General features: G+C 60.2%; 1 protein-coding gene across 1 annotated transcript; it reads left to right on the top strand.

Moving 5' to 3' along the window:
- Nucleotides 1-609: 609 nt before the first annotated feature.
- On the top strand, nucleotides 610-24,101 carry LOC117644659. Its single transcript, XM_034384270.1, has 18 exons — nucleotides 610-683; nucleotides 13,215-13,421; nucleotides 14,169-14,272; nucleotides 16,055-16,246; nucleotides 16,478-16,975; nucleotides 17,646-17,813; nucleotides 17,913-17,930; nucleotides 18,257-18,374; nucleotides 19,069-19,556; nucleotides 19,866-20,276; nucleotides 20,716-20,973; nucleotides 21,169-21,305; nucleotides 21,385-21,568; nucleotides 21,863-22,159; nucleotides 22,462-22,551; nucleotides 22,645-22,818; nucleotides 23,051-23,263; nucleotides 23,378-24,101. The coding sequence occupies exons 2-18, from the start codon at nucleotides 13,217-13,219 to the stop codon at nucleotides 23,987-23,989; spliced, it is 4,167 nt and encodes a 1,388-aa protein (XP_034240161.1). The 5' UTR covers nucleotides 610-683; nucleotides 13,215-13,216; the 3' UTR covers nucleotides 23,990-24,101.
- The last annotated feature ends 1,757 nt before the right edge of the window (nucleotides 24,102-25,858 follow it).

Here is a 25,858-nt window from a genome sequence, read left to right as displayed (position 1 = left end):
GTCCTAAGCAACCCATTTCGAACCGAATGTCTCGTATGCCTCTAGGCCGGGCGGTTCTACCCCCCGATTGGAGCGACGCCAGCACACTGATCCGGAGGGTTGTTTTCGTCGCTCTGTCTCTCTCGCACTCACGGGGCTGCCCGTACAGGTGCGAGAGAGACAGAGAGAGAGAGAGAGAGAGAGAGAGAGAGAGAGAGAGAGGAGAGAGGAGAGAGAGAGGAGAGAGAGAGAGAGGAGAGAGAGAGAGAGAGAGGAGAGAGAGAGAGAGAGAGAGAGAGAGAGAGAGAGCGCGACGAGAGCGACTCTCGGTGCTGCGCGTGCTGCGCGGCGCGGTGCTGCCCCCGGCGGGGGGCGGCGGAACTACGGATAAGCCGGTGGTCGTTGCCGCGTTGCCGTGGCGTTGCCGTGGCGTTGCCGGTAGCGACGCGACGCTACGGCAGGGGCGGCAGGGCGGCAGGGGCGGCCCGCGGCGCGGCACTGGCGCGGTCAGTACGCCGGCGCGCGTCACAGGGGGAGGTCGCGCCGCGTCGCGCCGCGTCGCCGTGCCCCGCGACCAGTGCTGCCAACCCAGAGCCGCCCGCGCCGCGCGGCGACAGAGGGCCCCGGCGCCGCCATGCGTCCGGCCTGCACGTCGGCCTGCACCACGGCCTGCAGTGTGTCCGCCACGTGAAACTCCCTGACCCGTACGTGTCTCGCGTGTGCCGCCAGTGCCCGCGTTGCTCCGCCAGTGTAGCGCCGCGAGGGTGGCGCCCCGACCGCCCCGGCGCCACGGTGTTGTGTTTACCGTTGCGTTCGTCGGGTGAATGGGTATTTGGGTCAGAGTGTCCCTCTAGTGTGGCGACCCTCGCGGGCAGCCGGGCCGGGAGGGGGCCTCCTGGAGGAACCCAGGGGAACCCGGAGGGACGTGGCCTTTGAAACCCAGCACCGCCAGACCGCCAGCACCGCCAGCAGGGAAAGAGGATCTCTCGGGGCGGGCGGAGCGCTAATTGAAATGAACCTCACACAGTGTGGTGACTCAGCGTTGACGCGGGTGGCTTTGTTGTGTCTAAAAGCGACTAGAGGCAGATTGCGTTCTTGTTGACAGCGCGATCACGCTGACAACACTCCTTGCCCGCGAGAAAACACACCAGTCTTTCCGAACGACGCTCGCCAGTCGGCACTCCGGGACCAATCGCTGTGCATTCCCTGCAGACTGCTTCCGAGAGTCGTCGCTCTGTCTCTCTCGCACTCGTGGGGCGTCCCGTATGAGTGCGAGAGAGACTCTCAGTCTGCAGGGAAGAGAGAGCAAGTGCTGTTGAGGTTAGGGACGTTCATCCCCCAGTGCCGCCCCCCGCGTCCCGCCCCCACCCCGCCGCCCCCGCCGCCCCCGCCTGCCCGCTCCCAGTCCATCCCAGTCCCGCAGCTGCGACCTACTTTCGGATAGGGGTCGCAAGGGGGGGGGGGGGCTGGCGGGGTGCTGCAGGTGAACACCCCCCGGACTCCAGCCCGCCAGCCCGCCAGGCCACCAGGCCAGGCTCCGTTCTCATAATAGATCCGGGCCGCCCAGCCCAGCCCGCCCAGCCTGGCCTGTCGATTCTGGCTCTGGCGGGGCTGGCCGGACGGCCGGACAGCAGCAGACTCTGTCTCTCTCGCACCTACACGGGACGCCACACGAGTGCGAGAGAGACAGAGCGATGACTCTCGGAATCAGTCTGCTGTGTGGTGGTCTTAGCCGCCTTAGTTTGGGAGCGGTATTGCAGCAAAGTTTGTCGAAACGATAACAAATGTGGTACTAGGGCTCGCAGCGCACTTTCACGCTTTTCTGCACGTGCGGTGGCTGGGATCAAGTCCGCTGTTTGATTTTTTGACTACGCTTTTGGTCTACCAAAAACACAAACAAACGAAAAAACAGAAACTTAAACAATTTGCTGCTTGCTGACAGGGTGGCTGGCCTGGGCTGGCCTTTGGCGGTGAACTGCAGGATGCTGCACTGGAGGAACCTGGAGGAACCTGGAGGAACCTGGAGGAACCTCGGGCCGCCGGAGTCAGAGACATTGTTAGCCGCCTTTGTCCTCGCCTGTTGTTGTTGCTGTTGTCGTCGCTGTTCCTTTGACTCGGCCCGTCTCTTTGAATCCACCCCAATCCATTCCGGTGCATGCCTTCTTTCAGTTTCCGGCGCAGAGGGTGGTTGCTCTCTCTCTCTCTCTCTCTCTCTCTCTCTCTCTCTCTCTCTCTCTCTCTCTCTCTCTCTCTCTCTCTCTCTCTCTCTCTCTGGAATGAAGAAAGAACGAAAAAGAAGCCGGCTGCTGGCGCGCGGGTTCAAACGCTGCGAAAATAGAGGAGTTTTCTTGTCTTTCTGTATCCGACTCGCCTCCTCTGTTTGGCCGAGTCAGAGGTGGCGGGGTTTGGCGCTCTTTGAGGTTGCACTGGCAGGCGCGGATACGGAAAGGGGGGGGGATTTTGCCCCCCCCCCATAGCCGCCTGAAAGGTAGGCAAAAAGTGCTAGGCCGCCACTGGATCCGCCACTGTGCACTGGACACCTTAGTGTCTACTCTGTGCCCACACATTTACGAGTGGAAGGTAGGCAAAAAGTGCCAGGCCGCCACTGGATCCGCCACTGTGCACTGGACACCTTAGTGTCTACTCTGTGCCCACACATTTACGAGTGGAAGGTAGGCAAAAAGTGCCAGGCCGCCACTGGATCCGCCACTGTGCACTGGACACCTTAGTGTCTACTCTGTGCCCACACATTTACGAGTGGAAGGTAGGCAAAAAGTGCCAGGCCGCCACTGGATCCGCCACTGTGCACTGGACACCTTAGTGTCTACTCTGTGCCCACACATTTACGAGTGGAAGGTAGGCAAAAAGTGCCAGGCCGCCACTGGATCCGCCACTGTGCACTGGACACCTTAGTGTCTACTCTGTGCCCACACATTTACGAGTGGAAGGTAGGCAAAAAGTGCCAGGCCGCCACTGGATCCGCCACTGTGCACTGGACACCTTAGTGTCTACTCTGTGCCCACACATTTACGAGTGTGTGTTCCAACACGGGCGTGCACAAGGGGGGGGCGGAGGGGGCGATCGCCCCCCCCGAAGGACCCCAAAAGGTATACTTTTGAGGCAGGTTTTGGCGTCTAACTCCTGGAAGTTAGGCAAAGTTCCTCAAAAAAAGGTTCCACCGCCCCTCCCGAGGAGGCGAGCTGTGCACGCCCCTGTGTTCCAAACGTATGCTCGGCGAAGTACACACTAGCTGCCAGCAGCAGAGCCAGCAGAGCAGCACCCCATGGCCCTGCCGCCAGCCCGAACAAAGCACCGTCCAATCGAAACGGGAAGCCATGCTGTTTTGGCGGGAAATTGAAATACGGCTCTCTGATTGGCGCTATTGAGAAAAAGTGGTGCGGGGGGCGGGGCAAACGTCAACCTGTCTCTCTCGCACCCCAGCGGGTCGCCCCGTGAGTGCGACAGAGACAGAGCCTCTTATTCGGAATCGGTCTGCAGTGCGCGGGGCGCGGGGGGACCGGGGCTGTAGGCGCCCCGGGGGAAATCGCAGTGGAACGCGAGCAAACGGACAAACAAGGACGTCTGTCTCTCTCACTCTCGAATAAAGCGTCACTCCACTCCAAAATAGTTCCTGCCGTTGTAAACCGTTGCGAGTTGGCTGTTTTTTTGTGGTGTGCCTCTCTTGTGTGCCAACTACTGCGGACCGCCCCGCCCGGGGACTGGCAGCGGGGCAGCGGGCCGCCCCGGGGGTAGGCAACACGAGCGCACCGGCGCGGCGCCTGGCGCGCCATTGCCTACGGCGGCCTCGAACCGAACGTGTGACCCCACCAATGGATTGCTCTCCGAACGAGGAATCCATTGGTGGGGTCACACGTTTGGGTTCGAGTCCCATTTAGCGACTCTGGAGCTCAAAACGCGTCCAGAGTTCTGTCCGCCTCCACCGGTCTTCTGGCCCACTGTGTGCGGAGAGCGGAGAGAGCAGACAGTCCCGCGTTTCGGCGGGAAATTGCTGCCACTCCACGCGGCGCAGTGCGGCGCAGTGTTTACACGGCGCGCTCTCATCGCGACCCCGAAGCTCTGTCTCCCTCGGACCCGTCCGCCGCACGGGACGGCACGCCCCCCCAGCCGAAAATCCCGGTTACGGTTCCGAGTACGGTTACGACCGGGACAGGATTCCGACCGGGATACGATTCCGGCCGGAATACGATTACGACCGTAATTTCGGACATTTCCGGTTACGACTACGATCGTAACCAGGAAGGGTTTACGACCGTAACTGACCATTCCGGTCGGAGTACAAAGTGTCACAAGACATCAAGTTTGTCTTCTGTGGTGCTCCATCAAGCAGGGGTCCGCGTTATATATGCATGACCACAGGGTAAACTTTGCGAGCTACGCCCAATTTTGACTTCAGAAATTTATTATAAGTTACCGTTCACAAGTTATGGAGTGTTTCTGAAAATTCGCTGGAGACTTAAACGCATGGGACATGCTTCTTCGAGTCCGGCCTCGGACCCGGATCTGGTCCGATCGTAACCGGAATGGGTCCGGTCGTAACCGGAACGAGTCCGATCGTAACCGGAACAAGTCCGATCGTAACCGGGACGTGACCGACCGTAACCGTAAATTAGGTCCGGTTTCCGATCGCAACCGGAAAATTTGGGGCGATTTACGATCGTAAGCGGAGATTTTCTCCGGAACCGTAACCGGGATTTTCGGCTGGGCCACGAGTGCGACAGAGACAGAGCGACGAAACGGCCGGGCGGAATCCACCGCCACCACACTGTATACCGACAGTGGCCTGGCAGTGTCGCCGCGGTCGTGAAACCGAGCCTTGAATAAGAGATCGTTTGCCAGTGTGTCGGTGAGTCGGTGCGCCAGTGTGTTGGTGTGTCGGTGTGCCGGCCTTGCCATGTCGATTTCGCACCCCCTTCCCCCGCCCCTCCCGCCGTCCTTGAGGTTTGAATTTTTCAACTTCCTCCTGCTTTTGTTGCCAGCCTAGCCGGCCTGCCTGCCTGCCTGCCTGCCTGCCTGCCTGCCTGCCTGCCTGCCTGCCTGCCGCACCGCACAGTGGGCCAGGCATGGCGGGAATTTTCACTGTGTACCAGTGTGCATCAACCCGTTCTTTACGAATCGATTCGGGTCCAATTAGCTGTAATGAGCTGTAGTTCCGTTGCCGTACGAGTGGTCTCAGAAAACGACCCCCAGCTATATAAAAAAAACAAAAAACAACCTCTCATTACTTTGTACACGGTATTCGACTCCCGGAAGTTTCCGCGCGCCGCTACAAAACCTTCATGAAAAATTAAGAGGTCCAGGGGGGAAAGCAGAAACAAACCCCAGCAGCGCCAAATGCAAATATTTAAACCCCACAACAAAAGTGCTCCGCCCTGCTTTCTCGTTTCGGGAGGGCTGGCTGGGCTTGGACCTCCCCTTGAAAGGGCAGCGCGCTCTGACCTTGCATAGAGCATTCGCCTAGCCGTCTGGTGGTCTGCCTGGGGGAACAGAGCTCTACCCCTCCCCCTCCCCTGGCCCCAAACTCTGCCACCGCCCGAGGCCCCGGGGGTGACAAAGTATCAAACATGCATGCCCAATTCGGCCCCATCCGTGCCGCGTTCATATCTCGTCTGCTCGGCAAACACGACGCGCTCCATCAGTTTCGCGCCGCTTCCCCTCGCCCGGCCAAATGCTAAACGGGCAATCGTACGTCTCGCAGCGTCAACTTTTATTTGATTCCTGCGTTTCGGCTGCCGCACAGTGGGCCAGAAGACCGGCGGAGGCGGACAAAACTCTAGACGCGTTTTGAGCTCCAGAGTCGCTGAATGGGACTCGAACCGAACGTGTGACCCCACCAATGGATACCGATACCGTTTTAATCAGTTTGGGGCGTTTTGCAGTGTACTCGCGAGCGAAAAGAAGCGCGTAGCGTGCAGTGTATACACTGTAGAGGGCTGCGAACAATTACTCGTCGTATTATCCCGGCGGTCTTTCGCCCCCGGGGCTTCATCCAGGTGCCCCTTGTCGCTCTCTCTCTCTCTCTCTCCCTCTCTCTCTCTCTCTCTCTCTCTCTCTCTCTCTCTCCTCCTTTCTCTCTCTCTCTCCCTCTTTCCAGCGTAACCCTAGCCACGTGGAATCAAGGTAATGGCGAAAAAAGCGGTGGACTTCGCTTCAATGTTGTTGCAGCCGCCGGGGAACTTTCATGCGGCCCACAACAGCAGGCTGATTTCGAACAGGGGCCTCTCTCTCTCTCTCTCTCTCTCTCTCTCTCTCTCTCTCTCTCTCTCTCTCTCTCTCTCTCTCTCTCTCTCCCCCTCTCTCTCTCTTTCTCTCTCGCTCTCCCTCTCTTTTTCCCCCGTGAGTGTGCGCAAGTGCGAGAGAGACGCAATCAGCCCTCAGATAGAAACCGTAGCGACAAATGCGTCGCGGGAACCCTTCCGCAGTTCTTTTTTTCTTTTTTTCTATTTTTTTTCGTGCGCCTTTTATGTACGAGACGTTTTTCTTTTCCGAAGCGGTACCGCTTCGCGCTTCGCCTCCGGGCGAGACCGGAGCATGGCGCCAGCGCTCCGGAACACTGGGGAACAGCGAGGCCCGCAGCGAGCCACGCAGCGAGCCACCCGGAGGACTACCAGGACGACACAGCGGGGGCGCGTTCGGAAACACTCGACAGCGCCCTGCCGACCTTTGAGTCTCTGCCGTGCCGCGTCCTCAGACTTCGAACGCACCCCCTCGCGCGGCGGGTTGTATAGCGAGCTAGACAGCGAGGGGAAAAAAGAGGGTTGTCGGGGAACGTTTTGAAAACACATCGTTTGGAGTCGCGAGGTCGCGCTCGCACGTGCAAGGTTGGGCCAGAAGACCGGTGGAGGCGGCCGAAATTCTAGACGCGATTTGAGCCCCGGAGTCACTAGACACGACTCGAAGCGAACGTGTGACCCCACCACCTACGGATTGCTCTCCGAACGAGGAATCCATGGGTGGGATCACGCGTTCGGTTCGGGTCCTGTTAAGCGACTCTGGAGCTCAAAACGCGTCTAGAGTTTCGGCCGCCGCCACCGGTCTTCTGGCCCACTGTGCACTGCACCCTTGGATCCGCGCCTGGAGAAAAGGGTGAGTGGCCGGCGAGGCTGGGCGAGGCCCTCGCTGTTTTGCAGTGCCCCCCCCCCCCTAAAGGCCTCCGCAATGTTCTCCACGCACAAACCCACTAAGTAGAGTAATGTGTACTGCGACCGCGGTCCCTGCTGACAAGACAGACGAGCTGGGGGACGAGCTGGCGGGGTGGGGCGGGGCGGGGCGGGGTGGGGCGGGGCGGGGTGGGGTAGGGCGAGGCGGGTTGCTGGCAGAGTGAAATCTGCGGCTAATCTAGCGTTGACTAAATAATGTATTTCGTGCAGAAGACAGGGAGGGCTCCGAACTCTGCGGCCGGGCCAGCAGGCTGATTCCGAGCGCCGCTCTCGTCGCTCTGTCTCTCTCCCACTCATGGGACGGTCCGCAAGGGAGCGAGAGAGACGGCGTTGGTGTGTCATCAGGACTGACGATACCCCGCGTGGGGCGGGGCGCCCCCGTCCCGTTAACGCCGCGAGTTCCTGGGCTGCCGCGGGGGGTAGTGACTTAGTGACGTCGAGACGTAGTGACGCGACTAGTGACAGCGCACCTGGTGCGGGGGTAGTGACTTAGTGACGCCGAGACGTAGTGACGCGACTAGTGACAGCGCACCTGGCGCGGGGGTAGTGACTTGGTGACGCCGAGACGTAGTGACGCGACTAGTGACAGCGCACCTGCCGCGGGGGGTAGTGACTTAGTGACGCCGAGACGTAGTGACGCGACTAGTGACAGCGCACCTGGCGCGGCCTGGCTGCCTGGCAGCGACCCTGCCGTGGCGACGCGGGTGGCCTAGGTCAGCACCCCGACCATGCCCCGACGCCCCCGGCCGAGGCCGCCCCGGCCACTGCACTGTCTTTCCCGCCCCTGCGCCTTGCACCGCCAGGCGGGGCGCTCTGTCTCGCTCGCACTCATGACGCATCCCGGAGGAGTGCGACAGAGAGCGCCAGTGCACAGTGGGCCAGAAGACCGGTGGAGGCGGCCGAAACTCCAGACGAGTTTTGAGCTCGAACCGGGCCTCGAACTGAACGTGTGACCCCACCAATGGATTTCTCTCCGAACGAGGAATCCATTGGTGGGGTCACACGTTCGGTTCGAGTCCCATTTAGCGACTCTGGAGCTCAAAACGCGTCTGGAGTTTCGGCCGCCTCCACCGGTCTTCCTGCCCACTGTGCAGTGCCACCCCCACCCCGGTGTTGGACATTGCAGTGCGATTGACGTGACACGGAATTGAAGAGCGCTCTGGATTGGACGAGCGGGGCTAAGGGAGTGAAGCGAAGTGGAGGGCAATCATATGACAGCCGTGGAGTGTACCAGAGGGATCCGCGTGGGTGCGAGAGAGACAGCGACGACGGCGCGGTCCGGGGGCGAGATTGACCGCCAAATTGCAGCCCTGGCCTGGCTCGACCGGGCCAAGGCGTCAGGGGTCAGGAAATGACAAATCGGTCGGCGTGCCTGGCCGTGCCTGCTGGGGCATGCCGCCCCCTGTCCCGTCCCGGCCCGTCCCAGCTAGTCCGAGCCGGAGCGGAGCCAAGCCCGGAGCCAAGCGGGGCGAGCTTTTAGCCCGGGCATCTCGGGGCGGGCCACCGCCACCGCCACCGCCGCCGTGCCGCCCCCAGCCCGGCCGGCCTCACCGCCCCCAACGCCCCCAGCCCCCAGCGGGGCCTGGCCTGGCCGTGGCATGGAGGGGCGGCGCGAAGTAGGTCACCGAACACGGCAGTGACGGCAGACCGTGCTGCTCCAGCCGCCTGGCCCGCTCCAGCCAGCCAGTGTTGCCACCAGTAGGCAAAAAGCCCCGCAATGCAGCCAGCCTGCTAGGCAACTTCCCGAGAGCACATACCACTTATTGCCAGGCGCGGTTTAAGGGGAGCGCACAGTGGGCTAGAAGACCGGTGCGGTCAAAACTCTAGACGCGTTTTGAGCTCCAGAGTCGCTAAACAGGCCTCGAACCGAACGTGTGACCAAACCAATGGATTCTTCGTTCGGAGAGCAGTCTATTGGTGGGGTCACACGTTCGGTTCGAGGCCTGTAGGTGGGCAAAATACACACAATCGCCCTCCCTGTCGCGAGGTCCTTAAAACGCACCCGCATATTGCCCAGTAGGTGTGCTGAGGTTGGCAACCCTTTCGACACGGGCGCGTCGTGGGAATTTTCGCCTACCTATGCGGCAGCATACCAGCGTAGCACTGCTACGGTAGCAGCATGCCTCTCTCTCCCTCTCTGCCTCTCTGCCCCAGCTGTCCTTCCAAGTCTGTCTGCCTGTCCGTGGGTGCGGGGGGCGAACGGACTGCAGCACTTTCTTCCCTGGCCACGGTCTTGGCCAAGAAGGGCATTAAGTCCCCCCTCTCGGCCGATAGGGCGACATTTACCCCCCCTCCCCTCCCCATCCCCGCGCCGTATCGGCATATCGAACATGCACCTGCACTGTGACGCGGTGCCGGCAGCAGGCATAGCAGGCTCAGCGGCCGACCTCGGGGGAACACAGTGGGCCAGAAGACCGGTGGAGGCGGTTAAAATCCCGGACGCGTTTTGAGCTCCAGAGTCGCTAAATGGGACCCGAACCGAACGCGTGACCCCACCAACGGATTGCTCTCCGAACGAGGGATCCATTGGTGGGTCACACGTTCGGTTCGAGTCCCATTTAGTGACTCTGGAGTTTAAAATCCGTCCGGGATTTCGACCGCCTCCACCGGTCTTCTGGTCCACTGGTGGGAGGTCCTCGGTGCCGAATTGGTTACGTTCCAGAGGCGTGCGTCAAAGAGCGCGGATATTTATGTAACATTTCCATCAGTATTTCTCGATTAGAAACACGAGTATGCCAACCGAGACGCGTCAACGGATCCGCCCGGAGTCATGTTGTGCGAGCGAACTCAGAGCTGGTCACGTGGCCAGGCTTGGGACTGCCCGACCTGGTCTTCTGGCCCACTGCGCGGTAGTAATGGTTGGGCAATTTTAAACGAAACTACTGCACCATGCCGTGCGGGGCGTGGCGGGGCGGGGCGGCGTGCCTTGGGGACGTTTAGAGTGTATATTTCATCACGGTGGCCGTCATCACGACATGCGCCACCGCCGCTCTCACATCACGGCTGTCTCTCTCGCACACGTAGGGCTTGCCGCGGAGGTGCGAGTGAGAAGGAGCGACGGAAACGACTCTTAGTCTGCTTGCTGTTCTGTATGAAAAAAGTTTGGCCACCGTCGGCATGACGGGACGAAACGGAGCACAGTGGGCCAGAAGACCGGTGGAGGCGGCCGAAATTTTAGACGCGTTTTGGACTCTAGAGTCGCAAAACAGGACTCGAACCGAACGTGTGACCCCACCAATGGACTCCTGGTTCGGAGAGCAACCCATTCGTGGGGTCGCACGTTCGGTTCGAGTCCCATTTAGCGACTCTGGAGCTCAAAACGCGTCCGGAGTTTCGGCCGCCTCCACCGGTCCTCTGGCACACTGTGCGGGAGGACAAGTCGAGGAAGGTAGGAAGGAAGGCAGGGAAGCTATTAGTCACCCGACAGCCTCGGCAGATAGCGGCGTGGCGTCGTCCTGGACGTCCTGGCCGCCTCCAATTAGAAGTGACGCAACGGAAGACCCGCCCCGCCCCGCCCCGTCCCGCCCCGCCCGCCCCGCCCCGCCCCGCCCCGCCCCGCCCCACCTGCGTCGCCCTGTGGTCACACCCCGCGCCACCCGACTCACCCTTCAACGCACAAAGTTGCCCCGCCGCCAACCTGCTCTCCCTCCTCCTCTCGCTCGCAACGTTTTTAAGCGTTAAAATGATCAAGTTGTCCCCTTCTGCGCGCGAAATAATGAAAAACAAAGTTGGTTTAGAATGGGGCGCGCCGCTCCCGAAAGAGCGATGATGACAAAGTAGCCCAACCTATCTCAACAAATATCACGTAAGAGTATGGGGTGGTTGATTGAATAATAATAAGATGGTTTCATTCATTCATTCATTCATTCATTCATTCATTCATTCATTCATTCATTCATTCATTCATTCATTCATTCATTCATTCATTCATTCATTCATTCATTCATTCATTCATTCATTCATTCATTCATTCATTCATTCATTCATTCATTCATTCATTCATTCATTCATTCATTCATTCATTCATTCGTTCATTCATTCATTCATTCGTTCATTCATTCATTCATTCATTCATTCATTCATTCGAGTCAGCGACGCGCCCATTCTCCCGCACTCGTTCTATGCTAGTGGAAAACGGCCTGCATGTGAGCGGACTGCAGACTGATTCCGAGAGTCGTTTTCGTCGCTCTCTCTCGCACCTGTACGGGGCGGCCCACGCGTGCGAGAGAGACAGAGCGACGAAAACGACTCTCAGTCCACTGATCACTTCCGGCCTCTCCCACCACCGACCGTTTAATATATTGATCGCGCCACAAGTTACTACCTCTCTCGAGCAATGGACAGGGAGCGATGCAGGAGAGGAGGGAGGAGAAATCGCTCCGGAAAGTGGGTCACCAAAGCCATGAATGGTGGGCAGGCGGGGCGGGGAGGGCGCCGGGGAGGCCTGGGGTGGTTGACCCCCTGAGCCTGCCTCTGCCTCGGCCGCCTGGGCCGCCTGCGCCGCCTCGGCCCCGTGAGCCTGCTCCTCTCCCTGAAAGGCCGGCCGCCCCGCACCGCCTGCTGTGATTGATGACTCTCTCTCTCTCTCTCCTCTCTCTCTCTCTCTCTCTCTCTCTCTCTCTCTCCTCTCTCTCTCTTCCCTTCGCCAAGTCCCTGCAAGTGTTTAGCGTTCTGGGAAAGGCATTCGAGTTCTAGTTGGCGGAGACAGAGACGGACTGGAATGTTTGAAGCGCGTCCACACTGCGATTCCCTCACAAGCAGCAGCAGCAAGGCACGAGGGGGCAGGGGAAGGGGGAGGGGGATAGAGAGGGGGGGGGGGGAGGAACGTGCAGACAAATTTTCCTGCGCCACTGGGCTGTAAAATTGCAATTGCCGAGCTCGAGTTGGTCGAGTGCAGACTGCAGAGCGGGCGGCACAGCGCTGCACAGAGATGGCTGCGTCCCCGAGGACGACGAGGAGGCCGACCACGTTGACTCACAGCTGCCCCGTATGGGTGCGAGAGAGACAGAGCGACGAAAACGCATCTCGGAATGAGTCTGCAGGCCGGGTTGGGCCGGGGCCGCTGCTTGCCCCGCGGACTGCGTGCTGCGTGGGGTGGTGCAGGCCCTGCTCCGGGCCGGTCGATCCGAGACGGGTCCCGTCCCGACTGGTCCCGCCTGAGCTCCTCCCAGCCCCGGGGCCGCGGGGACTACGGCAAGCTGGATCACACGTCGGCGCTCGGCCAGCCTCGGCCAGGCTCCACTCGCTCTCAACAAGTTTAAAGCGCGCGCCGACCTGCCTCACCCAAATCGGCACCGCGGCGTCCGAACCTCCTTTCGAGCTTCACTCCGTTGTGCTCTGCAGAGCGCCCCGGTGTTTTCTCCGTGCACGCAACCAGCTCGCTTGCTTTTATTTGTTTCATCTTTAATTTTTTTTTGCTGAAGTTGGCGCCCTGCGGGAACCGCTGCACTGCGTTGACCTCCGCGGCCCGACCCTCCCAGGTCACGCCGTGGTGGAAGGGGGGGGGGAGGGGGAGGGCGAGGCACCTGTTGCCGCTGGGACTCCGCAATGCTCTGCAACCAGGGCGCGCAGTCACCAACCCCATGCCCGCTCGTCCCGACTCGTCCCCGACCGTATTGGCAGCTCCATTAAAAATGATGAGAATGGCCTCCAGCAGGGCCTTGCCCAGGCCTCGCCTTGTCGCGGGGATGCAAACGACCTCTGGCCTCGCCTCCAGTGTACCCGCGAGAGCCAGCAGTAAACCGAGATCGTGTGTGCCACAGTGCGCCAGAAGACCGGTGGAGGCGGCCAAAACTCTAGACGCGTTTTGAGCTCCAGAGTCGCTGAATGGGACTCGAACCAAACGTGTGACCCCACCAATGGATTCCTCGTTCGGAGAGCAAATCCATTGGTGGGGTCACACGTTCGGTTCGAGTCCTATTTAGCTACTCTGGAGTTCGAAAAGCGACTAGAGTTTTGGCCGCCTCCCCCGGTCCCCTGGCCCACTGTGCGGCGTTTTCAGAGACCGAGTTTGCTGTCGTCAGTGTCTTTAAAGATGGTTCCCTCCTACTGTTCCAGTGATGGCGGGCGGGGGCGGCGGCGGCGAGGCCCGCTCCGTGGCCCTGGAGACGGCCTACGTGCACGAGGTGTACGAGGAGATCTCCGGCGCCAGCAGCTCGTGGAACTGCAGCTGCAACTGCAACACCGCGCCCAGCGGCCGCGCCTGGCCCAAGGTGGCGCAGTTCCTGCACGACCTGGAGCCGGGGGCACTCGTCTGCGACGTCGGTGAGTCGCGCCTGGCCAAGGTGGCGAGTCCTGCACGACCTGGATGCGGGGCACTGTCTGCGAGTGTCGTGTGTATGTGTGTGTTGTGTGTTGTCTGTATGTGTGTGTGTGTGTGTGTGTGTGTGTGTGTGTGTGTGTGTGTGTGTGTGTGTGTGTGTATGTATGTATATGTGTGTGTGCGTGCGTGTGTGTGTGTCGGGCCGTCCCGCCGCACAGCGCTGCATGGCGGCAGGCGCCCGACGACGGCCGGGTAGGCAAGCCCGCTACACTGCTGTACGCCGCGGGCCTGCCTACCCGCCAGGCGCTCAGCCATTACCATTACCACTACGGGCTGGACCGCAAAGTGTACGCTTCAGCGTTAAGAGAGCCCAGACCGAAAAAAAAACCTGTGATCGTTTTCCATTTTTTCATGCGCACACGTGGCGTGCATGCCTGATCTTCCCAGAAACCCACTCATCCTCAACACGTAGACTAAGCTTACGCTGAGCAGGCCCCTCCAGACTCGGGGTGCTGTCTTAGCAGCAGGGTCCTTGCGGTGTGCGCCACCTGACACTGCGTCGTTACACCGTGACACCGTGACCTCTGCCGCGTTAACAAGGGACACCGGACGCTACTCCGCGCGCGAGAGACTCTCAGGAGTCACCTTACGGCCGAAACCGCAGCGCGCGGGGTATCGCCAGCGCCCATTTTCGATTCGTTTTGTTTGTTTGATTTCCGAATTGTTGCATTCTGTTTTTCTCCGCGCAGGTTGCGGCAACGGGAAGTACCTGAGCATCAACCCGGCCGTGTTCAAGATCGGGGTGGACCGGTGCCTGTCGCTCACGGAGCTGGCCAGAGAGAAGGAACATGAGGTGAGTGCGAGAGAGAGAGAGAGAGAGAGAGAGAGAGAGAGAGAGAGAGAGAGAGAGAGAGAGAGAGAGAGAGAGAGAGAGAGAGAGAGAGAGAGAGACGCCAGACGCTTATTAGCGCGGCCCCTCAGGCCCCACAGCGAGCGAGCAGCCAACGGCAGGCTGCTTCCGAGGACCTCGTCGCTCTGTCTCTCTCGCACCCCTTCGGACCGCCCCGCGGGTGCGAGAGAGACAGACACGCCTCCGGAGGCAGCCTGCAGAAGTGCCATTTCCGGCCACTTCCACGGCAGCAGGCAGAGCCAGGGCAGAGCAGACGGAGCAGGCGGCAAAGGGGAAAAGCAGGCCGCACAGTGGGCCAGAAGACCGGCGGAGGCGGACAGAACTCTAGACGCGTTTTGAGCTCCAGAGTCGCTAAATGGGACTCGAACCGAACGTGTGAGCCCACCAATGGTTTGCTCTCCGAACGAGGAATCCATTAGTGGGGTCACACGTTCGGTTCGAGGCCCCTTTAGCGACTCTGGAGCTCAAAACGCGTCTAGAGTTTTGTCCGCATCCACCGGTCTTCTGGCCCATTGTGGGGCGCCGCCTAGCGCCCTGGAGGCGCGCGAGAGAGAGACGACGTTTCGAATCGCTCTGCTGTGCTCTGCTGGCAGCGACGCGAAGCCGCTTAGGGGAGAGGAGTCTGGCTGGAGAGAGAGAGAGAGGGAGAGAGGGAGAGAGAGAGAGAGAGAGAGAGAGAGAGAGAGAGAGAGAGAGAGAGAGAGAGAGAGAGAGAGAGAGAGAGAGAGAGAGAGAGAGAGAGAGATGCTGTCGTCGTGTCGTCGCGCCACAGGTCCGATCTGATCAACAACAATGCGCGGCGAGCGCTCGAGGGGAGGGGGAGGGAATTGGGGGGGGGGGGGCGAGGGGAGGGGCCGACGACCCCAAGGACCCCGAGCTTGTCTGGCACTTCTCCCCGTGCGTCTGACGCAGTCTGATCAGCAGACTGATTCCGAGAGTCGCTTTCGTCGCTCTGTCTTCTCTCTCTCGCACTCATGAGGCGTCCCGCATAGGTGCGAGAGAGACAGAGCGACGAAAGCGACTCTCGGAATCAGTCTGCAAGGGAAGCAGCCGCGGCTTGCCATTCCGAGAAGTGTTTGATGTTGTGTCTGCGCTTCCATGCGTCGTGCTTTGCGTGTAATCTTCGTGGGGGTGGTTCTCAGTGGGCCAGAAGAGCGGTGGAGGCGGTCCAAATTGTAGACGCGTTTTGAGCTCCCGAGTCGTTTAATGGGCCTCGAGCCGAACGTGTGACCCCACCAATGGATCCCTCCTCATTCGGAGAGCAATCCCTTGGTGTGGTCATGCGTCAGCTTTGAGTCCCACTTAGCGACTCTGGAGCTCAAAACGCGTCTAGAGTTTTGGCCGCCCCCACCGGTTTTCTGGCCCACTATGTGGTTGATTCCTCGCGGACAAAATACACACGCACTATCGCACACGCGTACTGCCCTGCCGCGTACTGCACTGGGTGGCTTAGTTCGGCGGTTATACGGCACGTAGCATCGATACGCCCGTTACAACACCTAGAGCCCGCCCCGCCCCGCCCCGCCCCGCCCCGCCCCGCCACGCCCCGCCGCGGCTTGGTGGGGGGACGACTCCCCTATCGACCGGGCCGTGACGCGTCTTCCATGACGTCATACCCCGCGGCCCCGCGGCGCCGTTCACAAATGACGTCACGCCGTCGGTCTGTCCGCCTGTCCGTCCGTCCGTCCGGCTGACCGCCGTGGCCGTCTGCTTGTCGTCGGGCAGGTGCTGGTGTGCGACAACCTGGCGCTGCCCTTCCGGGACGAGTGCTTCGACGCGGTGCTGTCCGTGGCCGTGGTGCACCACCTGGCCACCACGGAGAGGAGGGTGTCCGCCATCCGCGAGCTGGCCAGGGTGCTGCGCATCGGCGGCAGGCTCATCATCACCGTCTGGGCCATGGAGCAGCGCCACCGGAAGGTACGCGGCACTGCACGGCCGGCCGGAAGACCGGTGGAGGCGGCCAAAACTCTAGACGCGTGCAGAGCTCCAGAGTCGCTAAATGGGACTCGAACCGAACGTGCGACTGGAGCTCAAAACGCGTCCGGGACTTCGACCGCCTCCTCCGGTCTACTGGCCCACTGCGCGCCGTCGGCAAACTGTCCAAAGCAACGTGGGCGCTCTGTTTGTAAACATCGGCGCCGCTTTCAGTTCGAGTCGCAGGACGTGCTGGTGCCGTGGCACCGGCCGCAGCAGCTGAGCACGCCGTCGCTGGAGCTGACCTCGACGACGACCACCAGCGAGGAGGACCTGCACCCGCCGTACCACGCGTACACGCAGACCTCGGACTCGGACTCGTGCCGGTCGGGGAGGGAGGGGCCGCAGCGCCGGCGCCGCCACCGCGGCCACGGCCGCTCCATCGACACGGGCCGGCCGGTGTCGTCGTCGCAGTCCTCGTCGTCGCTGTCCTCCCCCAACGAGACCTGCTACTCGTTCGTGCGGCGCGCGCTGCAGAAGCTGGCGGGCGGCAAGCGCTCGGCGCCCTGGTTCCTCGACTCGTGGCACCAGGGCCTGCACCAGGGCCTGCACCAGGGCCTCAAGGACATGCCCGGCCCGCGGCGCCACGAGCCCGAGGGCTGCGAGGACAGCGACATCCAGGACCTGCCCATCGAGCTGCGCCGCCTGGAGGAGGACCTGGAGCCGCCGCAGGTGAGTCGCTCTGTCTCTCTCGCACCTATACGGCACGCCCCAGGAGTGAGTGAGAGAGAGAGAGAGAGAGAGAGAGAGAGAGAGAGAGAGAGAGAGAGAGAGAGAGAGAGAGAGAGAGAGAGAGAGAGAGAGAGAGAGAGAGAGAGAGAAAATCGACTCTCGATATCAGTCTGCAAGTGGGCCACCCACGTCACCGCAGTCTCGTCGAAAGGGTTGCCATCCTCAGCCTGCCTACTGTACAACATCGTCGCTTCGCTGTCGAGAAGTTGCCCTGTAGGCATGCTGAGGTTGGCAACCCTTTCGACACTGGTGAGTGAGAAATTTTGCCTACTTAGGTGGCAGGTGGGGGGAAGGGGGGGGGGTTGATGCCAGGATTCCAGGAGAGCTGCGGTGGCCGGCAAGCGCCTGTGCGGCGGGCCAGCCCGCAACACTTAGCCGTGCTGCGGTACGGCCCGTAGGCAGGCTGACCCCAAAGCCTTCCAAGCCTCCCGAGCCTCATAACTACAATCTCGGCTGTTGCGGCGCGGCCTGTGTTTTGAAACCGCGCGGCTAGCACTCATCAACAAACAAAAGCCACATCCTCATTGATTTTTCACCTCTAAAAATGCGTAGTCCAATGTAAGTACTGGGGTTTTGAAACTGTTCTGATGAGAGTGCGGGTGCTCGGCAGGGCGCGTCGTCGCAGTCCGGGCGCCGCCAGACGCTGGCCTGCCCGTCGAGCGACCACGGCGCGGACCACGGCGCCGACATGCTGCCGCTGTACCTCAAGTCCAAGTCGCTGAGCGACATCCTGAGCACGGAGCCGCGGCGGGCGCGGGACGCGCAGCCCAGCGCCCTGGTGCGGTCGCGGTCCAGCGCCTCCAACGCCAGCGCCCCCAGCGTGGCCAGCGCCAGCGTGGCCCTGGGGCTGGCGGGGCTGCCGGGGGTGCCCAGCAGCCTGGCCAGCAGCCAGCAGGTAGGCAACCCTACACGCACAGTGGACTTGCCAGAAGAACGGTGGAGGCGGCCAAAACTCCAGACGCGTTTTGAGCTCCAGAGTCGCTAAATGGGACTCGAATCGAACGTGTGACCCCACCAATGGATTGCTCTCCGAAGGAGGAATCCATTGGTGGGGTCACACTTTCGGTTCGAGTTCCATTTAGCGACTCTGAAGCTCAAAACGCGTCTAGAGTTTTGGCCGCCAACTGTGCGGCACTCCAGTGTTTTTATATTGTATGAATTTCCGGCAGATGCAGTGCCAAAAAAGTCAAACGAGGAAATGACTTTGTTTTTGGTTTCCAGGTGCAGTCCAGCTCGTCCAGCCTGAGCCTGAGCGTCGGCAAGCCGCGCCTGGTCAAGCAGAAGCAGTCCATGTGCGAAGAGGCGGCGGAGGCCGAGGTGGAGCAGGAGGAGGCCGCCGGTCAGTGCTCACTTTCATTTTGCATCTCGACTGGTTTTTTTTTAATAAAAAAAAATCTCATTCAACGAACGTTAATGAAAGCAGATGATACTCGTTTGGTTTTCTTATACGGGGTAGTATGCGGGATCATTCCAAAGATAGTATTTAAAATTGTGCCCCAGGCCGGGCCGAATCGGGAGACATTGTTGCGCGATACTCCGCGCCGTGGCAGGCGGGGAGGGATTGTCAATGCAAGGAGGGGGTGCCATTGTTTACGCCCGGTGCCGCTGGCGCTGTACCGTGGAGGGATTGTCGAATTCCGCGCAGGCTGCGCCTCACCGCCAGCCAGCCAGCCAGACACACCAGCCCGCCCCGGCCGCCAGCCCCTATTATATTGTTAGGATACGCGCTTGGTTTCTGGACTCGAGAGTAAAAGCACGCTGACACCTTCATTTGTGTATAGTAGTTTTAAGTATGTTTCAAGTGTGAAGGTATCATCTGCTAAAAATTAAAATGTGTATCTTGACTATTTTATTTTTTAAATTTTGTATCTCGACTGTTTCATTTTTTAATTTTTGTATCTCGACTGTTTCATTTTTTAAATTTTGTATCTTGACTGTTTCATTTTTTAAATTTTGTGTCTCGACTGTTTCATTTTTTAAACTTTGCATCTCGACTGTTTGATTGTTTAAATTTGTATCCCTCCTTGCGGCAGGCGGGGACCAGCCGACCGACATGCGCAACCTGGTGCGCGCGCTGCCGGACTTCAAGCGCCTTCACGGCCTGCACGGCCTGCAGGGCGGCCACCACGGCCACGGCGCCCTCCTCGGCCACGGCCACCTGCTCGGCCGCTCGCCGCGCCTCAACGTGTTCAAGCAGAGCTCCATGAACGAGGAGCTCATGTCCACGGAGCGGCTGCGCGAGAAGGAGCGAGTGAGACAGAACATCCAGAAGCAGGCGTCGCTCAACGAGGAGCTCATGTACAGGCCCGGCGCGCCGCCGCCCGGCACACTGGACTCCCTCCGGGACACGCTCTTCTCCGCGTCCACTGCCAAGCGGTTCCAGCTGCTCAAGATCGGACTGACTAGCAAGCTCAAGAGCTCAACGACCAACATAGAGAAGGTGGCCGGGACCTCGCTGAAGAACGGCTTCGTGCGGATGCTGCAGGGCTGGAAGCAGGCCGGGGAACCGTCGCCCCACACCGTGAGTGCCGCACAGTGGGCCAGAAGACCGGTGGAGGCGGACAAAATTCCAGACGCGTTTTGAGCCCCGGAGTCGCTAAATGGGGCTCGAAACGAGCGAGTGACCCCACCAATGGATTGCTCTTCGAACGAGGAATCCATTGGTGGGGTCATACGTTCGGTTCGAATCCCATTTAGCGACTCTGGAGCTCAAATCGTGTCAAGAGTTTCGGCCGCCTCCGTCGGTCTTCAGACCCATAATGTGTCGCCTATCAGAAACCAGCGTTGAAACCCGACAGTCTCAAAATGAGGACTTGTAACTCGTTTTCAGTCCCCCTCGCCGTCGCGGCAGGCCAGCTGCACCACGCCCAGCGGGTCGCTGACGCCGTCCACGCCGCCGCCAGACATGTACGGCCTGAAGCGGCCCTCCAGCGGCAGCATCAACGGCGCCGAGGACATGAGGGACATGCGCGGCAGGAGCTGCTCGTCGGGCTCGGGCTCCGGCGGGGAGCGGCGCCACTCCAGGGAGGACGGCTCGGACTCGTCCAAGGACTCCAGCCTGCAGAGCGACACGAGCGTCGACTCGGAGGACAGCTTCGCGTCGGTCATCTACGTGCCCAAGGCCGACCAGTTCATGAGCGACCCGCTGGGCCCCAAGACGCCGTCGCCCACACTGTGCACGTCGGCGCCGGCCTCGCCGCAGCCCAGCTCCATGCCCGGCTCCCTGCCCAGCTCGCCCAAGGTGCTGCTGTACTCCGGGCAGCACTCGCCCTCGCCGCCGCAGCTGCCCAGCTCGCCGCGCCTCGGCCCGCTCATGATGCCCGTGCCGGTGCTCAGCGTGGCGGGCGGCGTGGACCCGGTGCCGCTGCCCGTGCTGCCCGCGCTGCCCGGCCTCGGCGCCGGCCACCTCGCCAAGGACCACGACGGCCGCCTGCAGCAGATCAAGGAGATGCTCCGGCAGAAGAGCGGTGAGTCCATTCAGAGCGACGCCTGTCTGGGTTTGGTTGCCAGAGCACTCTAACGCACAGTGGGCCAGAAGAGCAGTGGAGGCGGCCGAAACTCTAGACGCGTTTTGAGCTCCAGAGCCGCTAAATGGGACTCGAACCGAACGTGTGACCCCACCAATGGATTCCTCGTTCGGAGAGCAATCCATTGGTGGGGTCACACGTTCGATTCCACAGTGTAGTGAATGCGCCCTGTTTCTTTCCCCAGCGGGAAGCCCGGGGGCGGGCCGCGGCATGTTCCCGCTGGTGCGGCGGTCGTCGGGCAGCCTGCCCCGGCCCGCCCCCACGCGCGCCGCGCCGCGCCTCATGTCCCTGGAGCTGTTCAACCCCGAGACGGACGACGTGGACTCGGACTCGAGCGGCGTGTCGTCGCCGGACAGCGTGGACAGCGTCATCAGCGTGGCGCTCACCAAGACCTCGGCGGACGGCGGCAAGGCGGGCGGCGCGACGCTGGCTGCGGACGCCGCCGACGCGGACGGGTCGGTGTCGCGGTCCGTCTCGCGCACGCCGTCCCCCGCCCCCGAGCGCCTGCTGGACCCGCCCCCGCCGCCCCCGCGCAGCCAGTCCCCCGCCGCCGCCCGCCTCCAGCCGCAGCACTCCACCTCCACCCCCGCCTCGCTCAGCCTCCTGGAGGCCGCCGCCGACGTGGCCAGCAGCCTGGAGGACGCCGTGGAGGCCGTCATCAAGGCCAGCCCCAGGGCCCGGCGCAAGCAGGTCACGCTGGACGCCGCCGACCTCAGGGTGGCGCTGGAGGACGACGTGGCCAGGTGGGTGTCCGGGACCCACGCAGTGGACTTGACGCTTATTGTATTTTAAGTGAACGGTGGCACCACTGGTCGTCTGCAGGTCGAGCTGGAGTCTGCAGCTGAGCCCCGACAACTCCCCGAACCCCTCCAACATGAGGAGCAAGTCGCGCATCAAGGAGTCCGTCAGCAGGTTCTCGCTGCCGGGCAGCCTGGGGGCGGCCAGCCTGGCCAGCCGCACGGAGGGCACCGTCTTCCGGTTCCCCCAGACCAGCAGCCCTTCCAAGGCAAGTCGTCGCACAGTGGGCCAGAAGACCGGCGGAGGCGGACAAAACTCTAGACGCGTTTTGAGCTCCAGAGTCGCTAAATGGGACTCGAACCGAACGTGTGACCCCACCAATCGATTGCTCTTTGAACGAGGAATCCATTGGTGGGGTCATACGTTCGGTTCGAGGCCTGTTTAGCGACTCTGTAGCTCAAAATGCGTCTAGAGTTCTGTCCGCCTCCACCGGTCTTCTGGCCCGCTGTGCATCGTCCAGATGAAACCGTTCGGCCAGGGTTCGACAACATGGTGCTTGCAGGCGGACAGCGTTCGCGCCGGGCGCCGCGCCGACTCCGCCGGCCGCCTGTACGAGGCCATGGACCGCGCCGACTACACCAGCCTGGGTGCCATCCCCAAGGACTTCGGCCTCCTCAGCACCAAGACCAACGAGCCCGAGGCCATGGGTCGCGCGGACTACACCAGCCTGGGCGCCATCCCCAAGGACTTCGGCCTCCTCAGCACCAAGATCCACGAGCCCGAGGCGACGGGCAGCGCGGACGGCTCGGCGCTCACCCTCACCGCCATCCCGGAGACGCCGGACCCCTTCGGCCTGCATGTGAGCACCGCGACGGCGACACGGCGACGTCCCACAGTGGGCCGGAAGACTGGCGCAGATGGCCAAAACTCTAGACGCGTTTTGAGCTAGAGTAGCTCAACAGGACTCGAAGCGAGCGTGTGACCCCACCAATGGATTCCTCGTTCGGAGAGCAATCCATTGGTGTGGTCACACGTTCGGTTCGAGTCCCATTTAGCGACTCTGGAGCTCAAAACCCGTCCGGGATTTTGGCCGCCTCCACCGGTCTTCTGGCCCACTGTGCAACCCTTTCAACGTGAGGTGACAACACTGGCTGTCCGCAGGCGTCGCAGGCCGGCCAGCTGCAGTCCCCGGTGGCGCCCAAGAGCGCGGACCACAGCCCCTCCAAGCTGGGGCGCAGCGTGCCGCCGCTGGTGCTGTCGCCGCGCGACGGCCAGGTCGCGGACGGCAGCGCGGGGCTGGGGTCGCCGCTGGAGGAGGACTGCTGGGACGAGGGCGTGCGCCAGCACCTGGCGGGCTTCGCCGAGCAGCTGAGCGAGCGCCTCCTGGAGGAGATCGAGCGCTACCGCGAGGACGGCGCCGTCCGCGACCTGGCGCGCCTGGGCGAGGAGCTGCAGGGCCTGAGCAAGCTCAGCCTCGAGCTGCGGGAGCGGCCGAGCGCGCCGGGGCCCTTCGACAAGGTGCGTTGCAGCGACTCCCCGCCGACGCCCAGTGGGCCAGAAGACCGGCGGAGGCGGCCAAAACTCTCGACGCGTTTTGAGCTCCAGAGTCGCTAAGCAGGACTCGAACCGAACGTGTGACCCCACCAATGGATTCCTCGTTCGGAGAGCAATCCATTGATGGGGTCCCTCGTTCGATTCGGCGGGGCCGCGCTAAAGACTCGCAGTGACTTACCTGACTTGGGCTGCGCAGGTGCTGGCGAGCCTGGCCAAGAACGTGGACTCGTCGTGCGAGCTGCTGTCGCGGCTCACCAAGAACGCGTCGCTGCCCAGCCTCCGCAGCGTGGACTCGTCGGAGGCGCTGACGGGGGTGTCGAGCCTGAGCAGCTCCATCCGCTCGACGCGCAGCACGGACGGCGACTCGGCGCCGCACAGCGAGCTGGCCAGCGAGGCCTCGGACGCGGAGGCGAGCGTGGCGGCGCCGCTGCCGCCGCAGCCCGTGGTGCGCGGTGTGGCGCCGGGCCTCGCCCTGGTGGCGCCGGCCGCCGACGCCGACGACGCCAGGCCGGGCCTGGCCACGCCGCTGCGGCCGGGCTGCTCCGTGGAGTCCAGCGACGGCGGCGACTTCTCGGAGCGGACGGGCACGGGCAGCGTGAGCGGCACGGACAGCCGCCGCGACACGAGCTACACGAGCTACACCAGCTACACGAGCTACACCAGCTCGGCCAGCCACGGCAAGACGGCCAGCTCGGCGTCGCTGGGCAGCGCCATGGAGTCCGACGTGTGCGACGCGGCCTCGGACTGCAGCCGCGACGTGCGCTTCGCCGACCGGCGCACGGCGCGCTGCGACGGCCGCTCCAGCTCCGAGGAGACGCCCGGGCGGCCCGGCCCGCTCGTCCGCCAGAAGGCCGAGCAGGGCGAGGGCATGCACGCAGGCATGGCCGGCGGGCTGTGCGTCACCAAGACCGAGTCCTGCACCACCTCCCTGTCCGGCTCCACGTCGCAGGACTCGCTGCCCTCCGACAACGGCGGCGGCGCCATCACCTACCACCGCTACTACCACGTCTTCAGGGAGGGCGAGCTGGACCAGCTCATCGAGCGCTACGTCGAGAACCTCCACATCATCTCGTCCTACTACGACCACACCAACTGGTGCGTGGTGGCCGAGAAGGTGCAGGTGTGGACCATCTAGACGCCCTCGAGCACGGCCAGCACGGCCAGCAGGGGGGTGGGGATGTCCTTGGAGAGGACATTCCATCACATACCTGGCAATCAGTGGCGGATCCAGAAACGGCCTGAGGGAGAGGGGGGGGGGGTCAAAGTAGCACGCTTTGCCTACGCACAGGGGCAAAGTGTTGCTTTTTGCCTACCTTTCAGGCGGCTATCTAGGGGTCAAGGGAGGGGCAATCGTCCTTTTGCCCCCCTCTGGATCCGCGCTTGATAGCAATGTGCATTGTTACAAAACCATTTCCCTGGTCAACTCTGAGTGTTTGCAAGACACATAAAAGAGTGACATTATACATCTGTATTTTGTTGGTCTTGATGAGGGCGGCTGTGGCACCATTAGTATCAGCCCATGTTCTGGTGAACATTTTAAGAACCTTATCGTAATATGTTTTCCTATCATGACTGCAATCTGCCGAGACATCGTAGGAAAAATAAACTTAAATCTATGGTTGTTTGTTTAATGACAATGAGAATGTGCAGAGCCAGCCTTAATGTACAGAGATACAAACTAGCACATCTTCTCTTGTGAGTGACCAAAATATGATGCCAAGTTAGAATAATTCTTGGTGTTTTTTGACCCTTTGTGTTCTAATTGAAGCTTTAAGTACTTCACTCGAGAAAAATAGAACGTATGAGAAGGTTGTGGATGCAACAAATTGTGAATTAACGACAATAAGACAGACACCTTTCCTCTCTCATCTTGTACTGGGTGTTGTCTGTGGACTATTTAGGGTTTTAAAGGCTGGCATGTTTGTTTCGGATAGTATTCCAAACATTTTCCGAGACTTAAATTATATTTTTGCCTCTGATATAGAGAATTCCCTCGTTCATACCTTAGACTTCCAATAACTTTTTGATTGCTTTAAGTGCTGAAGTCTTGGGGAAACATACCCCCTGTCTGTTTCCTCATGATTTTGTGAGGATGCACAATATTTTTTGTGGAGGATAAATAAATAAACTATTATTGGAAGAACTTGGTATGAATGCGCTCTTATATATCATAAACTAACCCAAATTTTAGAACATTGTGACAGTTAGTTGTTTTTACCTTCAGATTAAGTAAATGCATTGCTTTAAATCTTAAATTTTTCTCATTTTAAAAAGTATTAAAAAATAGAAGAGAACCTTCTGGCAATGGTGGTGGCATTTATTTGGTTGTTGTTGTTGTTGCTATTTTAAAGAGTAAAATTGTTAACATCAAAATATGAAAGACATTCCTTGTTAGTTAATCAATTTTTGTGATGGGCGTAGAGTTAGATAGAATGTGCCAGTGGAAGTGGCCTAAATACATCAGGCTTCCTGAACTTTACTTTATCCTGTTTGGACTGGGTAGAAGTCGGGTATATCAGTAAGCATAATCCAAATCTTGTGAGATTTGACGTCAGATAAAGATGAGTGCATGAATTTTTACTCATCCTGTATTTTAGAAAGGTGCCAAGAGAAAAGATTGGCCAAATTGATGATATATGTACATAAAATAATTTAATATTACCTGTAGAGTTTTGATTGTTAATGTTGTTAAACGTGTGTGTTGATATTGAAGTTATCCTTTTACTCTGTGTTACTAAGATAGAATAAAACTTTAAGAAAGGGTTGTAAGTTACTAAGGAAGTTTTCCAAAGAAACTTGGCCAGAATACATTGAGTGGAGGAATTGCTCGCCATTGATTTAGAGTTGTTGCTGAAACAATGTCTTCCAGCTTTTGGCTCATTCTGACCAGTTTCTTTGGGCATTAAAAAGCACAACTGGATGTTGAGTCTTTTCCAGAAACAAACAAAGGCTTTCTGTGATGATAAATTACTTTCTGAAAAGCACCACCAAGTATTAATTACTT

This window comes from Thrips palmi, unplaced genomic scaffold (assembly GCF_012932325.1).
Source record: "Thrips palmi isolate BJ-2018 unplaced genomic scaffold, TpBJ-2018v1 HiC_scaffold_18, whole genome shotgun sequence".
In the NCBI taxonomy this organism is placed as follows: domain Eukaryota; kingdom Metazoa; phylum Arthropoda; class Insecta; order Thysanoptera; family Thripidae; genus Thrips; species Thrips palmi.
This window is presented reverse-complemented; position numbering and strand designations above follow the sequence as displayed.